Source organism: Pogona vitticeps, chromosome 2, assembly GCF_051106095.1.
Source record: "Pogona vitticeps strain Pit_001003342236 chromosome 2, PviZW2.1, whole genome shotgun sequence".
Classification (NCBI taxonomy): Eukaryota; Metazoa; Chordata; class Lepidosauria; order Squamata; family Agamidae; genus Pogona; species Pogona vitticeps.
The window spans coordinates 258,364,394-258,386,393 of record NC_135784.1 but is presented as its reverse complement, the minus strand read 5'-3'; the positions used below and the strand labels follow the sequence as shown (position 1 = coordinate 258,386,393).

The window sequence follows — 22,000 nt, the reverse complement described above, 5'->3', positions numbered from 1 at the left end:
CATACTAAATACTCTACACACAGGAACTCTCTTTACTGACATATTTAGCTTTGTATGGAGGAACTATGCCCGTATAAAAGGGTACCTACACTTTAAAGTCAAGGTGCGAAGATGTTAAGTTTCTGATCTCCCTAACAGCCAAAATCCAAAGAAACAAAACAAAACCACGTGGCACCTTAAAGCCTATGTATTTTAAGGACATAAATTTCTGAAGGCAGCGCTTGCTCGCTTCCCCTCCAAAACATTTATAAATCCCATAGAGAGACAACAGGTAGTTTTGCCGACCACCACCTCTCCGTCAGGAAACCACAATACCGTACATATCTAGTGCTGACCCCTCCCCTCTAGTCTAAACCCTTCCCAACTCTGTCCGGAAACCTCCGGCCCGTGTCACATGACATACCATAGAAGACGCCTTGGCTTCGGGATAGCAAGGTTTGCTTCCCTTCCGCACCCGGAAGTGGAGTTTGTTAACAAGAGGGGAGAAGGGGGGGAGGCTCTTCCCTAAGGCTGCCTCTTCCTCGGGTCTTCTGGCCGCGCTCTCACTCTCACTCTCACTCTCACTCGCTCTCTTCCCTGGGCCCGATGTATCCCAGGCGCCCCGAGAGCTTCGACGGCCTGGGCTACCGGGGCGGCCGAGAGGAGCCGGGGGGCTTCGCGGCCAAGCCGGACCTAGGCCACTGGGTCAGTACACCGCCCGACATCCCCGGCAGCCGCAACCTTCACTGGGGGGAGAAGACCCCGCAGTTCGTCGCTGGCACCCCGTTGGGGGCGCCTGGATTTAACGAGGACCCTTATGCGGGAGGCGCTGCCTCCAGCTCCGGTTAGTACCAGGAGGAGGAGGAGGAGGGCGTGGGGACGCGCCCAGCGGCGCCAGGCCGGGTCTCTGGAGGCGCGAGGTGGAGTTGCAGAAAGAGCCCAGAGCTGGAGAGCTGTCAAGGGGGGAGCAGAAGGCCCAGCACCTGTTGCCCGCCCGCCCCTCAGGGGCAACGAGAGCTGGCGGCCCCTTTAGAGATCACCTGCCGCCTTGCTGGACACAGACCGATCTCACCTCCTCCCGGGGCTCCCATTTCTGAAAAGCAGGCATCTCTTTTGCATGTACGGTGGAGCGCCCTAAATCTGGGAGAGGCCATTAAGGGCTGTCGAGGGCGGGGGAGCGCCTGGGAGTTACTTCCTAAGAAACTAAACTCGCAAGATCATTCCCAAAATTAATGTGGGGGGGGGGGGGAGAGAGAACACCTATTTCTAATACCTGTGGACAGTTGACCTGACTTTAATTTTTCATTGGTGTACATTTCAGTAGCAGGTTTAGGATTCTGAGGGGCGCAAGCAAGTAAGCCGCCCTGCAAACAGCCCTATAAATTGTAGAGCACGTGAAGGAACCAGTGTGGGGTTTGGTTTCCGTGTTTTTGCTGCAATTTGAGAAACTCAGGTTCAAGAGTTGTGGAGCTGAGTCTGTGACCTTGAGCCAGGCACTCTCTGGCAGGCTTACCTACCTCACAGGATGGTTGTAAAAGTAAAGTGACGAGGGGGGGAGCAATGAAGGCTGACTTGTATATAGTAGGCAGCCCTGCTGGCTCCAGTCCTTCCCACCGTGCTACTCATAAGCACAGAAAAATTAGACCAGAAGCAAGAGCACCTGCCTCCCACTGTTAACCTGTGCTTTACTTCTGGGCACCCCAGTGCATTCTTTTTCTTTTCTTTTCTTTTCTTTTTTTACCATTTCATCTCCAAAGTGGAGAATCCATGTTAGTAGTACAGTAGTTGGAAGCAGCAGCAGCCTTTACTTGCAACAAACATCCATCTAGTTTGATGGACGTTGAGCAGCAACTGCCCCACAACCAAGGGTTGTTGGACATCAACAGCTTGCACCACTCACTTAGCCCCCTAAGTTTCTGAGGCCTTGGCAACATTTTGGTGCTGTCATCCCCTGAGCCTCACCCTGTTGATATATTCCACTGTTCCTCTAAGTCAGAATAGTACATTAACCTGAACTTGTTATCCTTTATGTTGTAAGCCGCCTAGAGTGGTCGAAATAATTAGATAGGCGGGGTATAAATACAATCAATCAATCAATCAATCAATCAATCAATCAATCAATCAATCAATGCTCCAAGGGCATCTACTAAATGCCATGGCCCAGTACAGACAGTTATCAAATGTTTCCCTCCAGATGTTGAAGTCTGTAGACAGAATACAGACTGTCCAGTCACCTAAGAGAAATAAGGAAATTAGATACTATTTTGTTACATTTGCCAATACTACTGGGTTTTTGCAATTTGCAAATTGAGCATATTCTTCTTTTGTTGATGCACTGTCTTATAGTTTATTAAAGCTAATGATTAATAAAGTAACTTATGCTGCTCTTTTTTGTTGCTTCATTAAATACAAGTGGTTTGTCTATTTCAGAACAGCTGAATCGGTTTGCAGGCTTTGGGATTGGCCTGGCAAGGTGAGATCTTTATTCTGTTATCAGTAATGTTATTTAAAAATATAAGCACATTTTTCCAAAATCTTTGTTGTTGTTCACTTGTAAAGTATGCATATACAGTGGGGTCTTGACTTGAGAACGTAATCCGTATTGGAAGGCGGTTCTTAAGTCAAAAAGTCTGTAAGTCAAGTCTCCATTGACCTACAGTGCATTGAAAACCGATTAATCCTGTAACAGGCCGTTTTTGTTCCATTTTGGTTTTTTTCTGGTCTGTAAGTCAAATCTCAGTCTGCAAGTCAAATCTAAATTTTGCGGCCAGAGAAGTCTGTAACTCAAAAAGTCAGTAAGTCAAGCCATCTGTAAGTCAAGGGTCCACTGTACAATCAAAGAGCTTAAAGTTGTAATGATATCTTAAGCAAAACACTAAAGTTTGCTATCACCTTTCAAAAATCTGTTTTTTTAGTAAAATGTATTAATTCCTTTCCAAGCTTTTCAGACCACTAATATATATATACACACACAAACACACACATATAAACATAAATGTTTGTATGTGTGTGTGTATGTATGTATGTGTGTATATATATATATATATATATACTAAGTGTGTATACAGTATATGTATATGTATACATATGTATATGTATATATATATGTGTGTGTGTATGTATATATGTATACATGTGTATATGTAAAATATGGGGGTATTCATACTCGTATATGAATACCCCCACACAGGTGGACAATCCACTCACCCGTCTGCTGCTGCTGCCTCAGCTCTACACTCCCTTCCATCCGCTTTGGAGCTCGCGGTCATCTAGCCACTTTTCAGCCGGGCAGGGAGGCTTGTCTTACCTCCTTCTGCCAGGAGTGGCTAGTCAACTGCGAGCTCTGGAGCAATTGGAAGGCAGCATGGAGCCAGCTGCAGCAGTGGATGGGTGAGTGGATGGACCCTCTTTATGTCCACCTGTGCAGGGGTATTTGTATACAAATATGAATACCCCATCTCTTTTTTATCTATCTGTCTGTCTATATAAAACGGATGAGGTATTCATATTCGTATACGAATACACACACACACACACACACACAAATGCATGCAGCACAAAGGCAAATGCAAACATCAGAAGAGCCCTGCTGGATCAAGCCAAGGGCCCATCTAGTCCAGCTTCCTATATCTCACAGTGGCCCCACCAGATATGTAATGTGAAGACAATAACCAGAAAAATTTAGCAGTCTAAAAACGTATCAACCAAAAGCTAACATTAAAGGAAGGGTTTTGCTGTTATTATGAAAACATAGCAAAGTGTTAACTGTCAGAACTTTTAATGTAGACAAGCCAGAAAGCTTTGGGGCAGCATCTCAAGGCTGTGTTTATTTTTGCCAAAAATTTGACAAACCTGTTGACTAAGCCAAACCAGAGAAGCAGGTTCATGTGGTGGGAGGGAGTACTTTAGATGTAAGGATTCCAGCAAGGCTTTAAAGCAGGGGTCTCAAACATGCGGCCTGGGGGCCATTTGCAACCCGCTGGATGATAGTTTGTGGCCCCCGCCTTGCCTGTCCCCCCTGAAGCGCTCACACACATTCTGCTGTCAAGAGTTAAAAAAAAGCCTAGCCTCGCTTGCCGGCTCTCTCCCAAGATGGCGCCTCTTGCACCCTCCATCCAGAACTGCAGCCTGCCAGCCAGCCCGCCTGTCTGCCGGCTGCAGTTCTGGATGGAGGGTGCAAGAAGCGCTGCCTTGGGGCAGAGCTGGTGAGCGAGGCACGCTGCCCACCCTTTTCCCTCAGCGCCTGAGCCACCGCTGAGCGATGCCAGAGAGCAGAGCTTGCTCCCAACCTGTCCTCGAAGAGCGCCTTCAACAGCGCCAACAGCGCTACCTCTGCCTCTTCCAGGGAAGCGGCTCTCTTGCTCTCTTTCTCTGTCGGGATCCCCAGCACCAGCCCAGCCAGCAGCCGCCTCAGCACCCGGCGGTGCTTCCTCCTCCTCCTCTTCGTCCTGCTCCAGCCGCCTCAGCTCTGGAGGCTGCCTGGGCTCGCCTCACAAAGTTTGCTCCCCTGTTGTGGTTGGGGTAGCTGCTGCTGAGTCCACCTTTTTTTGAGGGGGGCCCTCAGAGGAAGGTTGCCGGACCTCTATGTGTGTGTGTGTGTTTGTGTGCATGTGCACGCACCTGGGGGGGTGCCTGTTCTGTTTAATTTCATGGGTACTGATGGGGGCTTTTCTCATTTGGCAAGGCGATTCTGTGAGTTGTTTTTTTTTTAAATCTGATGCGGCCCAGCCTCACCTAGACTCTGCCTCCAGCAGCCCCCAGGTAATTTGAGTTTAAGACTCCTGCTTTAAAGGTTAAAACCGATGCCTTGAAATGTTGACCCAACAGAGTATATACTACTCACTTTCAGTCTCATCTGTTCATCTGAGCGTGAAGCTGGATGCCTGGAACAAGAGGTGTTCTGGGATACTGTTGGCTTTGACAGAGATCATCCTGTTAGCCTCCTAATTGGATTGCTATAATACGTTATGGGGCTGACCTTGAAAGATGACTTGACCGTTAGTACAGAATGTGATGGCCAGAACAGTAATAATACATATGACTATTACTTCAGTACAGTAGTATCATTCTATTGAAAGCTAACATTTTGAGTAGCATGATTAAATAAATAGGAACTGTTTAAATGGTATGACAAACATACCTTACAATTAAATGTTTGGTAGTCTCTCTGTACATTTATATCACATTTACAGCATAGAAACTTCTGGAGTATCTTTTCACTGTTTGGAGATTTTTGGCCAATTGATCAAGATACAATAGGACAGTGTTCCTCAACCAAAGAAGCAGTACAGATTTTTTTTCTCGTGGGGCATTGTGGAAGTAGCAGAAAACCTTACCGTATGTGTCAGAGTGAGCCTTTCCAGGTGGCCAGTGGATTCCTGTAGCTATTCTAACTGCTGCTCCTCAAAGATTCTACCATGAGCATAGGAGAGAACCCCCCCCCCCGAGAGATGTGCTGCCTAGCAACCAGAGCGAGGTAGCACCAGATTTTTAAACCCTAGGTGGTGGTCATCTCTTCATCTGCGTAGTTGAATACTCTGCAGTTCTTGTTGCATGTGTGACATGAATTTTCGCAGGCGTATAATAATGTAAGATGTGTGATCTTCCTGCCCTTTTGTCTCCAAATCATTGTCCTACAAGCTGCTTTTCTCTCGTCATTCTTCCAAATATGTCCTGCTACAGAAGATTCAGAAAGAGGTTTCTGGGGCTGAAGTGATGGATGTCCCTTGGCCACTAGCCACTGCTGGCAAGCTCTTGCCGAGGGCCATTGATCTGCTCCCGAGTCAGCTCCCCAGTAGCACAGAGCATGTCTTCCAGCTCTACTGCAGATTCCCAAGTCTTCTGGTCCTCAGCTGAATCCTCACCACAAGTCCCAGGCTCCAGTGAGGACCCTGAGCTTTCATCCCCACCCTCTTTAGCCCTCTCAACAGGTCTTCTGCCCAACCTGCCAGCTGTTCCACATCTCCCGTCTCCCTGGAGACCCCTGGGCTTCCTTCCTTCCAGCCTTCCTGAGAGCCCCAAGCAGCTGCTTCATCCTGGCTCCCAGGAAAGTGTGAGGCAAAAGACGCTGGTGGTGATCCCCTCACAACCATTCTCTCCTTGCCATGCCTGGATACAGAGTTGCTACAGAGGTGGATGAAGAAAGTCAGTGGAGTCTGATGAGGCCAATCTGAGCCCTCCCCAGGGCTCAATGACAAGATTTTGCAGGAGTGGTTTTGGCTTTCACTGTGATTTCCACTGTCCATCTCCTGCTTTGATGCATCTTCCTTTTACTTCAGCCTAGCGATCCAAGTATTTGTACTGTATTCTGTTTTCAGCATTTAACCTCCAGAAGGCCAGAATGAACTTTATAGAAACACACCGATCAAACTGAGTGCAACTGGGGGCTTCTTAAACTGCCTTGTAGCTGCTCGTGTAATGTACAAGTATCCGTGTTTAACTTCATTTGGACATTCTTTTCTGAAAAGAGTGTACAACCCTAATAAAATAACATGTGTAAACATGAAGAAGACTGAGTGGTTTCCACAGGCTCTATAATGTCACCCTTGTTCTTGCTACCGTACAAATGATACCTGATAAATATCCATCTAGCTTTAGAACACTAAAACGTTTTAACAGACGTTCTAAAACATAGCAAGATTATGTAGCATAAAGAAAAGAATAGTACTATTTTGAGAAATGCTAATATTTAAAACCACTGTTTTTCTCCCCCCCAAAGTTTGTTTACAGAGAATGTGCTTGCTCATCCATGCATCGTTTTACGTCGACAGTGCCAGGTAAATAGGCTTGAGTTACCATCTTAAATGAGCCCTTTCACTTTTCTTAGGCTGCAAAGCTAAATTTAGTCCTCAGGAAAGCAAGTAGCATGTATGGGTTTGTGATGCTATTTTTGAATTCAGTATTATTGAAAACATTGGGTTGGATTAGGTATTGGCATCAAATTGTAAATTGAATGTAATATTTCAAAAGTAGTTCAGTGTTAACTGCATCAGTGTGATCCAGTAAGTCTTTAGGAAAATAATAATAATAATAATAAAAAGTATTAACTAATTGTAGCATATATTATATTTTAAAATAAGGTATATTTATTTTTACAGGTTAATTATCATGCCAAGAATTATCATCTCACTCCATTTACAATCATCAATATTATGTATAGCATCAACAAGACGCAGGTTAGTATTTGACACCAAACTAATAATATTTTTTTCTTACACAAAATGTATCTTGTTAAGATGTTAGGATAATTTTAACTGCAAAGTGGCTGTACAAAGCTTTAAATTAGATCTTTTTCATATCAATTATCTGTTAAAAAAAGATAATAAAAATGCAATAGAATAGAAAGTTTTATTGAGCCATTATTCAGTCCAGCACTGGGAACGCACTAGGAGGTGGATACCTAGGTCCATCTCTTCTGTCATGTTCTTCATGGTTCCAGTACCAAGTCAGGCTTGGCTGGAGCTCTACATGTCGGAATAACTGAACATTTTTAGGGTGCTTGTTTACATGTAGAACCTGCACATGAGCAGGAATCTCTCCACCTCACACTCAGTTCTGTACCCATGAAGAATGAAATGGTGAGAGGCAAGGCTAGGCATTCCCCGATAACATCGGTATGTTTTGTTTGTTTGTTTAGTCGTTAAGTCATGTCCGACTCTTCGTGACCCCATGGACCAGAGCACGCCAGGCCCTCCTGTCTTCCAGTGCCCCCCGGAGTTGGGTCAAATTCATGTTGGTAGCTTCGATGACAGAGTTAGCATTATATCAAAAATTGCCTTGGGTTGATTTTCCATGTATTTTCTTCAGGCTATATTTTCTTCAAGCTATCATTTAAATTGCAGGGGCCCCGAGCTCTTTGGAAAGGAATGGGGAGCACTTTCATTGTTCAGGGCATAACCCTTGGAGCAGAAGGCATCATCAGTGAATTCACACCCTTGCCAAGGTATTGCCATGCTTTGTCATCCTCTAAAGTGATCTGTATTTGTTATTATGCTTTCAGGAGACTTTCAAATTTTATTTAGACAAGTTGAAAAAAGGAGAAACCACGACATGGTGGCAGTCTCTTTCGTGTGTGTGAAACAGTCCTGTCAGTTTCTCACTCATTGTCATATTGAAATGTTGTGTCTGTCATGCACTCAAATGTGCTTTGTGATACTCATAATTTACCCAGATGACATTGCTGGGAGCTCTGTGGACCTAAGTAGCCTTTTTAATATATACAAATATATATATGTCTGCCAACTAAGTAGCTATTCACTGTATCCCCTTAAATTTATCCATGTTTATCACTTTTGGATACCATCCTTTCTAAACAAATTGTGCACTTCTTTAAGAGCCTGGAATATATACAGTGAGAGGTAGTTATATAAATAAAATCAGCAGTTGGGCAACACTTGTTATTAGGACCAACCCAAATGAATGGAAATGTATACATTCTCTTGTGCTATTTTTATGCCATTTTGATTGCTAAAAATGTTGTCTGACTGCTAGTTTTGTGTGGGGTTGTTTTGTTTTTGGAGCAACCTTTGTGCTGGTTTTTGAATGACATAAACAGTAATAGAGTCTTCCCGTTGAGCTATTATTCGATGCCTGCCTCCCTCAGATATTGATACTGACACTTCACAGCATCAGATTCTTTACTGCTAAAAATTAAGATCAGCAGTAGGAATGTCTCTGCATCATACTGAAAACAATTATAATTTAGCAGTTCTTGTTGCTTGGTGGATCTTCTGCTGGCCAAATGAACAGATAATTTGTTGTAAAGAGTTTGGGCTGTGTTAGCTGTCAAATAGATTTACTGTATTGTCTCCCCAAATTCTTAAAAGAAACCATGTTACGATACGTGCTATCTTGCCAGGGAACTTTTAGAATCAAGTGGTAAAGAGATGTAGTATATTGAGTTTACTGTTTTTGTGTTAATTAAATTTATATACCATCTCATTAGTGCAGCGCACTGTTCTGGGCAGTTTACAACAATAAAATACAGTAATGAATCAAATTAAAATAAAACACATGATGAACACAGTAACCAGAGTAGAGAACTAATCTTCCACTCTTTCTGTTCTTCCTTTTGAAATAAGTGATGTGTCTAATAGAATTCAGACAAATCAATAATTAGACCTATATTATTTCAGGAAACAAAAATGTAAGAAGCGTTTGAAATACAAGGAGCAAATAACTATGCTAACAAAGGAAGGGGGGAAGAATATACAAAAATGCATTGCATTCTGTATATCATAATTGGTTTGCATTTTGTACAGTTGTTCATTTTATCCAACAAGTTTGGAAGAATTTGACATGGCTGTTTATAGGCTGAATCCTGGTACAAACATCTGCATTATGTTAACATCTGCATAAACTGCTTCAATAGTATTCCAAACAACTTTCAAAAATCACATAATGATCAATATTACATGTGGGTAAGTTTGATTTTTGTTATGATACACATGATAGTGTGCAATAAAAATCTCAGAGATCTTTGACATTCCACTTGTTAACTTGAAGTAGAATATTTCACTTACTTCCTTGCCTAGAAATGTTTTGTATACCCAAGGGCATTCCCTTGATAGTGTATTCTCCAGCACAGAAACATATGAAGTAATAATTGTTACACACAGCTTTATATGCACTGGTGTCTCTGCAGTCTAAGGTTAAGTACAGGTCTCTTGATTGTACTGATTGATTTAAGTACTTACTGATTACAACATTTGGATTTCCTATTAGTGACATTTGATGAACGTGTAGTGCTTTTGTATTTCAGAGAACTTTCATATAAATGGAGTCCCAAGCAAATAGGAGGACATCTTATGCTGAAAGGGTAAGTAAACCTGCTCCTTCTTTGTTACTGTAAGCATTTTATCTCAACATGTTTTGAAAATAATAACCAAAAGTCACTGAGTTAAAAGAGGCAAGATAACCAATTAAGGAGAAGTGCTGCAGGAGTATTTAGTTGCTCTTCATGGTCTCTGCAAATCACTCATATGGGGTTCTTTTCACACCTGTGTAAATGTCCTTAGAACTTTCTAGAGCTTAAAGAAAGTTTTAGGACCCACCCTCTCCACCACATATGCTCCCCATCAACTGCCACTACTTAGAGAACACCTCAGGAGCTTCCCTCTGAACAGTCTATACAGTGGTGCCTCGCTTAACGATTGCCCCGCATTACGACAAATCCACTTTGCGATTGCAAAACGATGGTCTAAATGGGGGAATTTCGCTTTGCAATGATCAGTTCCCTGCTTCTGGAACCGATTCTTTGCAAAACGATGTTTTTTAAACAGCTGATCGGTGGCTTCAAAATGGCCGCCGGCTTTCAAAATGCCCCCCCCCACTGTTTTCTAGGGACAGATTCCTCGCTATACAGGCAGCGAAAATGGCCACTGTATGGAGGATCTTCACTGGACGGTGAGTTTTTACCCCATTGGAACGCATTGAATGGGTTTCAGTGCGTTTCAATGGGGTTTTTATTTTCGCTTTATGATGTTTTCACTTAATGACGATTTTCCTGGAACGGATGATTATCGTTAAGCGAGGCACCACTGTATGTAGTTACCCCTTACCTGTCCACTTTCTCCACTTCTTCCTTGATCTCTTTGTTCCTAAGAAACAAATTCTTATTTATTATTATCTCATCTTTATCCATTGGTTAACAACCATTTCTGCCCTTTTATGGCCCCACCAGGCCCTTTCAAAAAGTGTATCAGTTGTAACAATAAAATCCTCATCACTGATGGATATTCAGAGTGCCTGTACTGCCTCCGTGAGGGACATCAAACATAGAACTGTCAGTTCTATCATATGTCAGGAGTCATTAGAGGAGTCCTGCAAGCCCTGTTAAACAAGTACTACAAAACCTATATCCTCACACCTAGAGTTCCAGTTCCTTCCTTGTTGTTTAGACGTTGTCATGTCCGACTTTTCATGACCCCAACGATCAGAGCACGCCAGGCCCTCCCATCTTCCACTGCCTCCCGGAGTTGGGTCAAATTCATGTTGGTGTCTTTGATGACACTGTCCAATCATCTTATCCTCTGTCGTCTCCTTCTCCTCTTGCCTTCACACTTTCCCAACATCAGGGCCTTTTCCAGGGAGTCTTCTCTTCTCATGAAATGGCCAAAGTATTGGAGCCTCAGCTTCAGGCTCTGTCCTTCCAGTGAGCACTCAGGATTGATTTCCTTCCAAATGGATAGGTTTGTTCTCTTTGCAGTCCAGGGGACTCTCAAGAGTCTCCCCCAGCAACACAATTCAAAAGCATCAATCCTTCAGGGTCAGCCTTCTTTATGGTCCAGCTCTCACTTCCATACATCGCTACTGGAAAAACCATGGCTTTGACTATGCGGATTCCTTCCTTAGCTAGGATTAAATACTCTTTAGCTTTGTACTTTAAACCTTGCACACCAGCCTTACCAGTTATAAAACAAAAGAAAAACCAAAAGGTACAAATTGTACTGTTAAATGATAAGCATCTAATTGAGCTCTTGCAAGTCTTTCCCATAAAACAATGAAATGATTAACTAACTAATGATTTTACTACTGAATTATCATGCTTTTCTAAGTAACCATTGCTAAGTCTCCTAATCAATTGAGGAAGGCTTTAAACCTGTCACCTCATCCTCCTCCTTCTCCTTCAACTTACACATGAACCCAAAACCCCTTTCTATAACTTAAATCAGTCTTTGCTTCGTGATGGTATCCAATTAGCCTATAGTCCTTTGTTCACAAGTTTACACCCATCTTGTAACTTTCCACCATCCAGTCTCTAGTTCCTAGGCTGGAAAGCAGAATGGAATTCAGTGTTTATCAGCCTTGAGATGTGATCTCAGCTCTTCTCCTCTGAATTGACGCAAGAGCTGGCTCCTAGGCCAAGATGGGAACATCTGTGAAACTCTGAAAAACAAGTACTGCAAAACCCATATCTTCATACATTCATGAAGGTAGCCATCAGGGACCACAAATCTCATTTGAAATTCTATTTTTGAGAAAAATCAGTTGACACCATTGTCGAGGAGGCTTCAGTTTTTACGGTCTTTATCTGTAAAATGCCACTGGACAGACTTCTCATGGAGGCCCTCCAGACTAACACAACCGCCAGTAAAACTGCTAAGGACTCAGATGCTCAGATAACCCCTAGCCAAGAAACACCAGTCCTCAAAACTACCACTTTCAATACAGAAAGAGAAAGAAGCCTAATGCTTCTGACTCTCAGACTAAAAAGGAGCTTTAACACCAGTTGAAAACATACAATATATAGGAGCCGTACTGAATTCCAGAAAACTAAGAGCTTGCCTACCTCAAGACAGAATAGACAAGGTCTTAGACTTGACAAAAAAGTCAAGCTGAACACATCGGTCATAGCACACAGGGCCCTAAAATTTCTTCGACTCATGGCATTGACAACATCATTAGTTCCACATGTTTACTTGAAAACAATGTACCCTCTAATTTTCAGCCCCACTGGGTGGGGCTCCGCCTCTCACGTGTGCAACTTCATCCCTGCATATGCACCTCCACCCCCCTCATGCACAGGGTTTCTTCATGACCGGAACCAAACGCAGTCATTGCATGAAGGAGGAAAAGAGCTGTGCAGAGGGAGGTGGAGTTGTGTGTGCGCAAGCCCAACTTAGAAGGGAGCCTTGCTTGAAAATGTGTTCCCTTTAGACCCGGTGTCATTCAACATCCTGACAGAAAACAACAAAAAAGACTACTTCTTGTCATTTTGGAGGCCATTCAAGCAATTCCAACTCCATGTACAAGTCACAAGAGTGCAAGCCTTACTGGCTGGGGACTGTGTTGCTTGGGCCAACAGATTCATGTGCACTGGTCCCAAACCAGAAATTGGTTACACATAAACAAGTTAGAGATGCTAGCTGTGCTAAAAGTTTTTTCAAGCATTTGAAAAGCTGATTAAGGCCCTCCCTCAGTGCGTCGGGCCTTTTTTTTCAAAAACTGCTTAAGAGTTGGAAGAGTCAATCTGCACTTTGGACACTCATAGAGTAATAGCCTTTTATAAGTCCAGAATGAGAGGTTTCTAAACGTCTACCAGACTTTTCATTAGTTACCAGGGACTGAGGAAAGGTGAGCATATCACATCTCAGAGACTATCTAAATGATAGTTGGCACAACCACATTATGTTACCAAATAGGAAAAAAGCCACTGCCCAATTCTTGAAAGGGGCATTCTACTAGAACAGTTGCTGAATCAACAGTGCTTCTCAGAGGAGTTCAGCTGAGTGTAACATGGTCACAGCCTTCAATGTTCGTCAAACATTATAGACTGGATGTTAAGACTAAGAGGGATGCTGCATTCTCCAGAGCTGTGACCTCCTCTATATGCCATGACATCCCATCAGCCAGTATGTGAGTTTGCCAGTCACCCATATACTGTATGATTCATAAAAACCACAAAGAAGGACAGATTAATTATCTGTAACTGTAGTTCTTTGAGTGGTCATCTGTGAGTTCACATAACCCACCCATCCTACCCTCAGGCTATGACACAACAACTATTTCTATGTTATCTGCAAACTGGGGCACCTGAGGGCTAGATACAGGGTGGGGAGCATGCGTGATGCACTTCCTTTAGACTCTAGAAGGTTCCAAGGATATTCACACCGGTACAAAAGGAACTTCATATGTGTGACTCCACAGATGATCACTCAAAGAACTACAGTTATAGGTAAGCAACCCGCCCTTATTTGCAGCTTGTAATTTAGCAGCTTCAATCTAAGCTAGATTGGAACATTAAATCTTTAGCCATTTTTCTTTTTATCTGGAGAGCTACAGAGTATTTCCACCTGGCCCTGATAGTGCATTTAAGGAGACTGCTGCCTTCAGTCCAGAACTGGAACTTTAAGCTAAGCTCTCATTTCTGTAGGAATTCTGCTAAAGGATAGATTTGAGCAGAACTCACTCAAACATGATACCCTGCCATTGGGTTTGAAGAAATAAGAATATCATCTGTTTTGAACTGCTTAATATGCAAATATGCATATTGAGAAAATTTAACTATTATATTAATCTTGGATGGGACTAGGTAGTTCAGTAATTGGAATTCAGCAGTGAGGTGCTCAGGAAGCACCACCCAAAGCCTAATCCAACTCATTTAAATGTAAAACAGTTTTCTTTTCTTTTTAAAGGATATTGATTAAATCTAGATGTTTCATCTTAACCAGATTGTTGTCTGGGCAGTTTGAAACCATAAGAAATAGGAGATGTCATTATGAAAATATTGATTGTACTTATTCCTCTAGGTTGACCTATGTGATAGCAATGCCTTTTTATTCCGCAAGCCTAATTGAAACTGTGCAGGTAAGTATATAATGCTTATCGCTTGCCATTTGGTGTTATCACTTGGGGGAGCAGAGCTGGAAGTAACCTAGAAATTTCACTTTTCGTTTCCTGAAAGGTCATTGGGCCAACTTAGGTATCTGTCTTTATTTGCATTTTTCCTAGAAAAGAGATGCCAATAGATTGGGTTTCTCACCAGGTTTCTCATACCTAGTTCTTGAGTCGCTCTCTTCACAATAAAGAAACAGTTGAAGAGTTGAATGATGCCCTCTTAAAAGGTGATTCAGTTCCTTTCTAAAAATACCTTTCCTGAATTTGGAAAAGGTCAGCTGGCATGTGAACTAGCAGAAGAACTCCCTTATTATACTAGAAAAACTTCCTCCTGTAGTAATTCAGTTTGCATTTTGCATGACCAGTGAATTGTTTCCTTTCTGGTCCATATCTTTTCAGTTTGTACTGTTCCTGTCCACCTGGTGGCATACTTGTCACTTTCAGGGTTTTTTGTTTTGTTTTGTTATTCTTCAGTAGGGTAGCTGCATGGCAAGGACCCCTGTAAAAATGCCTTGATCAGAACAGGCTGGAATCCCATTGACAAACTCTGCTGATGTAAGTCTGTTGGCGTACATTTCGGTGGCAACTTTCCACAGGATAAGAAGTCAGCATAAACATTTGCTGTTGTGTTTCAAGTCACACAACTCACATGTGGTAGCAAATACCTATACTGGCTTCATAAGTACTTGCAGTTCATCGCTGAAATTTACACCAACAGACCTAAACAGGCAACCATAACTAATGGGATTCTGTGTTCTGGCTCAGCTAGGTAATGACTGTGTGTCTGTCTTCTAAAATATTCTGTGAAGCCTTGCCTTGCATATCTTTTTTTAAAATTCACTCACATATAATTTGTATGATTTTGAAAAAATTAAAAATAAAAGCGTAGACTTGTATTTGCATTTCTCTTCAATGGGAAATAGCAACAAAATTGCAATGGAAATAGGCCTCCTACTCAATAACACGGAATGGATCTCAATATCTTCAAAGGTGCTTCTCCCCCACCCACACACACAGCACAGGCTGTTTTTTTTTCTTCATTGTTGTGATGTTTAAAGTCCTACGAAGGTTTGGATCTATTAAAACTGCCTATGCCACATGGCAAACTTGCTTTGAAATTCATATTGCTTTGAAAATAGTCTGCCTGTTGCACAACAGAGTATTGTGCAAATGTGAAAAGCTTCTTCAAATTCATGGAACTAATTTAACAGTTCTTGGGATCTTGACTGTGGATCTTTATTAATACCAATTAATTTGGACCTCAGTCTGCATTTTCTGTTCAGCATGTTCAGATTCAGTGATGGCCACTTACAAACGACATCTAATCTGTTTACTCCTTCATGCCGTGCTGGAAGAACTTAATTCTTACAAGTTCTTATTGAGAAATTGTCTGGTCAAGGGGCCTCTGGGAAGGCCCTTCATTTCCCTTTGGGATACATATTTGTCACGTTTTTTCTGGGGTATTGCACTCTTTCTGTTTCAGCTGTTGCTTGGCACAGTGTTTGAGCACCTTATGTAGAACTATCACTTCCTAGGATGCTGTTTTCCATCAATAAAATAACAGTCTCTGTTTTTATTCTTATTAGTCTTAGTTTTCTGGAAAGTGACACATGCCTTAGTTTACATGCCGGCTGGATTGCTATAACACCCTGCACATGGGTCTGCCTTTGGAAGGTGCTCGAAAATTTCAGCAAGTCCAAAATGCGAAAGCTAGATGGTTAACTGGGGCTGGTTATAGGCGTCACATAAACCCCATTACAACCGTTACATTCTTAATATAATGTTAGTTTAATATTGTGTTTTAATGATGTAAGTTACTGTACCTTGGGTCCTTTCTTAGGATAACAGTATTGTAAACATATGTTAAATAAATATTTTTTTTAAAGTGTGGTTTATCTTCGCCCACCTTGCATATGATTCCTGAGTGACATTTTGCCTAGGAAATTTACTATGTCGCTTACTATGTTTGCCTCTTCAGTGGAAGTACATCTTGTACCTTAAAGCAATATTCCTGGCTTATTTTTGAGAGGAAGGAACGCTTACTTAATATTCTGTATTATACAACTCAGAGTAAACCTAAGGATCAGTGTCCTTCTATATTAGGTTGGTGTTTTGCCAGTTAGTAAATGATTAGGGAGAGGGAGACCACAGCTGCGATACAAGGATATCTGAAGTGGGATCTGAAGGCCTTAAGAATGGACCTCAACAGATGGGAAACCTTGATATCTGAGCGCTCAGATATCTGGAGGCAGATGGTGCATCATGGCCTCTCCCAATTTGAAGAGACCCTTGTTCAGCAGGCCAAGGCAAAGAGGCAGTCACAAAAGCAACAAAATCAGGGAGCTGGAGAGGGGACAGATTGCATTTGTTTTCAGGGATTATCACTCTCGAATTGGCCTTCTCATCCACACTAGACGCTGTTCCAAGTCCTCGATATAGAGCATGTTACCATTGTCTCTCGAGACTGAAGGATGCCTAAGAAAGTATGACATGATAGCAGTGTCACAATGATGTCACAATTGTCAGTTAAAATCCAGATATTTGAAATTGCTTGTTTCTTTAAGAGTTGCAATTTCAGCAGAGACTATGTAGTTATTTAAAACTGTCAGTAGCAATATGTGAAATATATCTCATGCAAGCAATTTGAACTAAAACTTGGACTAGACAACTAAATGCACAAAACCATTCATTTAAACCAGTTAAGTTTAAGGAACTGTCTAAATATGATCTTCCTTATTCCAATGTATAGTTAAAGCCTTATAAAACTTAGCCACCTTGAGTCTCTTTTGGAAGAAACCCAGGTTATAAATAATAAGAATGCATGAATGACATACATAGAAAGTTTTTTTAAAAAAAAAAATCCAAGTGCACTAACAAATACAAATGTGAATACTTTATTGCTTTGTAGCCAGTTGGACTATATGCAAGAACATAGAATAACCAATCATAAAATAGTATTTGGCATTTCATACAGGTACATACAAACAATTATAAAAGGCATAAATGGATAAAATAATAGTAATAAAATGTAATGAAAAGCCAAGTGCAGTGGATATATCTTAGAACCAATAGTTTTTAAGTAACAATAAGCCCCAAGCCAGTCAACATTGTAATGAAAACTGTGAAAATGTATTTTGGCTCCAGTCCTTATTGGAAACTGTGCAAAATAAACAGCTGGAATTCACATCTTTACTTCATACTCATGAAAGTCAGCCATATACTGTAGTCTTATCAGTAATGTTACAAAATTATTTCAGGAAATCCTCTGATTCATTTTTGAGGCTATTGAATCTTAAATGTCAAAGGAGGCTACTGGGGAGAAGTGATTTGCTTACGAGTTAGATACGGGGACAATGTTGTGCTGTACATTAACATTTATGAACTACTGCATTTTCATGGAAAATGTCAACTTGGGGAAAAAGTACTTCCAACCACTACTTTGTTTGATTTTTTTAAAATGAAAAATGTGATTTCAGTTTGTTTTTTATCCTACTCTCAGGTCATCTAAAGTTTCCATAAAATTCCTATGAGCAATGAGTGTGTCCCAGTTACGAATACTTCCATAGTTTCAGTTTCTCTCTTCCACTCTAAAATATCTGAGTAGAGGGGAAGAAAATAGAGTTTACGGGTTAGTAATATGACTGATGTTAATGTCCTAAAGGTGATAAACTTTGGCTTGTGTATGTTGTATTCAGCAGTTGCTAAGTCCTCCTGTGGCAGAGGCGGAGTGTGAAAGAAAGTCTTGCATAAGCTCAGGAAATGAGTTGAAACTTTGTATTTGTTACAGCCAAGAGAGAGGGGGAGACAGCAAGGATCCTGTTCTCTGATAGCCTCCTACGGTGGGAAAACTGTTTGGGGTAGAAGTAAACCCAGGCCTGCTACAGTACAAACCCCTTCCTACTCCTATAGGATCTAGCCCAGTGCCTCTAGTGCTACAAGAGGCAAGGAAGTAGCCTCCCATCAAGCTAAGGCAGCTTTGGCCAATCTAAATGTTTGACCAGCACAGATATTCCCCAGCCAGATGTCAATGATGTCAGATGTCAACTTCTGACATTTGGGTGCTCTCAGCCCTCCCCACCATTTAAAAAAAGATAACATCTGGGTGTTCTATTCCTTGGTTTCATGAGACAGCAAAAGAACACCTGGAATTATAGATGATTCTTAATCGTAGCCTAGGAATTGGTCAGACAGAAGCCAACCAGCATACCTGACTGACATTAGGTTGTGTTGCAGAAGTGCCTGCAAAATAACAAGGGCACATTGATTAAAATGCTGATCTGATGCAAGTCTGGACTAAGTTGATCAGATTAATTTAGGTCTGATTTGATTAGTGAAGCATTACTTCTAAAAGTACTCAAAATCTGGAACTTTTCTACTGACTTGAAAGGTTTTATTTGCATGTGAATTATTGTCCTTTGCAGAAAGCCAGTTCCTCTAAATTCATTTAAATGTAAATAAGCAGACCAATATTTGCTGGAACATTTTTAAAAACTAGACACATTTATTTGTTTAAAATATTTTTACTCATTGGCAATGCTGTGTTTACTTTCAGAGTGAAATCATTCGGGATAATCCTGGAATTTTGGATTGCCTAAAAGAGGGCATAGGCAGAGCAATGGGCTTTGGAGTGCCACACAGCAAGCGACTGCTTCCACTTCTAGCACTGACCTTTCCAACGGTTCTTCACGGAGTTCTTCATTACATAATCAGTTCCACAGTACAGAAGTTAGTTCTCCTCCTTCTGAAGAAAGAGAATTCCCCTGGCCTTGCAACAGAGCATTCCAGTTCTGTGCAAAGCATGTTGGATGCTTATTTTCCAGAACTTATTGCCAGCTTTGCTGCCAGCCTCTGTGCAGATGTCATGCTCTATCCACTGGAGACAGTTTTGCACCGCCTTCATATTCAGGGGACACGTACCATCATCGACAATACAGACCTTGGGTATGAAGTCCTTCCGATCAATACTCAATATGAAGGAATGAGAGACTGTATCAATACCATAAAGCGTGAAGAAGGAATGTTGGGATTTTACAAAGGGTTTGGGGCTGTAGTTGTACAGTATACATTGCATGTAGCTGTACTACAGCTCACTAAAATTCTGTACTCTACATTGCTTCAGAATGTTCCCTAAAAGCTGATGGAGGCTTATTTTCCTTTCAAGTGGTCACCTGAAAGGTCATGCTTTCAGAAGCTAGATAAGTGCGTGAAATCTGAGAGATTCAAATCCACAGTGATGGTTTCTTTTCTTGGCACCTAGAATGTTCCTCTGTAAATAGATATACAGGTTTCTTGATGTAATTTTCACATTACTTGATCAAAGGAAAAAATGAAATGTGAAAGCCTATAAGGGGCTTTTAAAACATGGAATGTAAATAAACTGTTTGAAAATATTTTATAAATCTGTACTACAACGTGGAAGGTACAATTTTCAGATTGGTATTGATAGAGCTTAGCCACAATCCTTCTGGCAAGTTTTCTTCCATAAATTCTTGTCTCTTCTGAAAGAGACTTGTACCTGAAGATTGTGTCTTAGTTTTTATCAGTATCCTGAACTGAGAATTATCTTGACTGTATCTGAATGCTGTTAGAAACCACGGAACTCCAACATTTTTGTTTGAAAGGCTTTTCATGTAATTGCCGTAACAAGGATTGAGGGCCTAATATTTTCAAAAACCGCTGTGGTCGAGAATGTGAATATAAAAGGCCTTGCTCTTCATAGTTTCCCACATCAGATTTCTTTTAACCTACACCCATAATGTTGATCTCTTCATAGCTGTCTGAAGAAATATTAGTGGTACACAGAGAAAATCCTAAAGAAAGATACCTTGTAGTTGAACGTGCTCCATATAATTACCGAAAAAAGTCTTGGTTACAGATGGGCCCACACTTTATACATATAGAAGGACAACAGATATGTGAATTAAAGGAGAAAAAGTCATAAGTAAGTAAGATGCATTGAATAACCAGCACTATCACTTTAAGAATACTTGAAAGTAAGTTTTACTAAAATCAAATTAATTTTATTTTAAGCGACAGTGTTCTGAATGAGGTATGTCATGTATTTAAGAGATCTTTATGGGTTTTTGTGCACGTGTGTCCTAATCATGATCCTTAATTATTGCTTGTTTTCAAATCTCATTCAAAGTAGAAAAACATTGCTTGCCTTTTATATTGCTCATTACCAGCACAACTCACTCCAAGATTGAAGTTCCTCTCAAATAAATTTGGCTGAATCTGGTAATCTCTGTATTTTAAGCAAAACAATCTATTGTCCTCACGTGCAGTTTCAGCTATTTAAATCCTTGCTTGTTAAAATGGAATAGGTGATTGTAGAGCAGAGCTGTGGTGCCCATCAGTATAATATGCAACTACTGAACTTTAATATATAACTTTTATTTTGTTATGAAAATGTCAAGATTTGGCTTCATGAAAACCAGTTCTGATCTTAATCTAATGGAGGTGTATAGAAGGAAACGTTTTTAATGTGCACTAGCATGCTAAGGAAACAAAACTTGTGAAAAGTTCCTGCCTCTCACATAAACTAACATGTGTTGTAAGATACTCGGTATATCTATGTGAATCTAGTAAACTAACGTTCAAATTCCAAGTCATACATAAAAGTCCTCTTTTGCTGTACTGAAGTTGTTATATACACAATGAACAACTCTGACATAAGGGGCGCCCTATGAAAGAATAATGTGCTTCTCTTGCTTGTCATTAGTTGACTTTTGGGGGCCTCTTAAACACTGAAGTTGTTAGAAATAAAGGTGCAAGATAGCTTAATTTACAATGTATCTGATTTACAGAATAATACAGACATCACAAATAAATTACAGAAGGAGAAGTAATTCAGGTAAAATTCAGCTTTTTAATGTATGCTTTGGATGTAATATTTTCACAATCCTTCTAGAAGCATCTTGAATGCTACAAAAAAATTAAAGGTTTAGTGCAGTCTATAATTTCTAATTAAATGTTTTTACACATCATGTGTTTTTACACATGAGCTGTTGGACCCCTACATAAGGAATCTGATTCACTATATCTCTTAAGAATTATTAAATAAAATCTGGTGGAGATGATGATTTTGGAAAAATCAAGAATTTGGTTGTGCTTATGGTGAAGTAGTCTTCTCAGAGCTACTTCATATTTTACTAGATTGAGGAATATGTATTTCATTCCATTCATATCTTCACTTTTTCCCAATTCAGGAACTCAAGGTAGCTTACAAAATGGGCAGAGGGCATACAGTATGTATCTAAATTATAATATTACAATATAGTTACACATATAATAGTATTAAAATCCATTAAACTAAACTATGTTTTAAAACATTTTTTAAATTTGCATCTTCTCTTACTACTAACACTTTCCTATTCAGCCTATTCAGTTAACAAAAGATTATCGGAAAAGAAAGAATTTTGCCTGCCAGCTAAAGGGCAGCAGAGAGGGGACCAACCTAACTTCTCATGGAATCAGTTTCCAGAGCCTAGGAAGAGCCAATGGCAAAGCCCTGTCTCGAGTCTTCAGCAGATGTGCCTCAAAGGGTGATGGGACCGGACCTCTCCTTAAAATATGAAGAGTCTCATATGGGAAGGTGTGGTCCTTCAGCTAGCCAAGACCCAAGGCATATAGGCTCTAAGTCATATCCAGCACAGTGAACTGAATCTGGAAATGGACTAGTAGC

The 22,000-nt window shown here is 41.0% G+C and overlaps 2 protein-coding genes across 4 annotated transcripts in view; one reads left to right on the top strand and one right to left on the bottom strand.

Annotated features, from left to right (window-relative positions):
- TMEM232 (transmembrane protein 232) overlaps positions 1 to 534 on the bottom strand; it is a 218,430-nt gene extending 217,896 nt beyond the window's left edge. Inside the window, exon 1 of one of the 3 annotated variants that reach the window (XM_020779999.3) lies at positions 404 to 534. The gene's annotated coding sequence lies outside the window, so the exon portion shown is untranslated. The remainder of the gene's footprint in view (positions 1 to 403) is intronic. The other 2 variants (XM_020779996.3, XM_072992470.2) reach the window with 2 other exon arrangements.
- A 25-nt stretch (positions 535 to 559) lies between these two features.
- SLC25A46 (solute carrier family 25 member 46) lies at positions 560 to 20,923 on the top strand. Its single transcript, XM_020780000.3, has 8 exons — positions 560 to 823; positions 2,410 to 2,452; positions 6,698 to 6,755; positions 7,077 to 7,154; positions 7,821 to 7,921; positions 9,740 to 9,796; positions 14,229 to 14,286; positions 18,869 to 20,923. The coding sequence occupies exons 1-8, from the start codon at positions 586 to 588 to the stop codon at positions 19,445 to 19,447; spliced, it is 1,212 nt and encodes a 403-aa protein (XP_020635659.3). The 5' UTR covers positions 560 to 585; the 3' UTR covers positions 19,448 to 20,923.
- Positions 20,924 to 22,000: the final 1,077 nt, after the last annotated feature.

What these genes read in the sequence shown, in the direction of transcription:
- SLC25A46 (XM_020780000.3), top strand. Translation starts at nt 586, where the DNA reads ATGTATCCCAGGCGCCCCGAGAGCTTCGACGGCCTGGGCTACCGGGGC. An exon ending in TTTGGGATTGGCCTGGCAAG is followed by an intron (nt 2,453 to 6,697) that starts GTGAGATCTTTA and finishes TCCCCCCCAAAG; the next exon opens with TTTGTTTACAGAGAATGTGC. An exon ending in GAATTCACACCCTTGCCAAG is followed by an intron (nt 7,922 to 9,739) that starts GTATTGCCATGC and finishes TTTGTATTTCAG; the next exon opens with AGAACTTTCATATAAATGGA.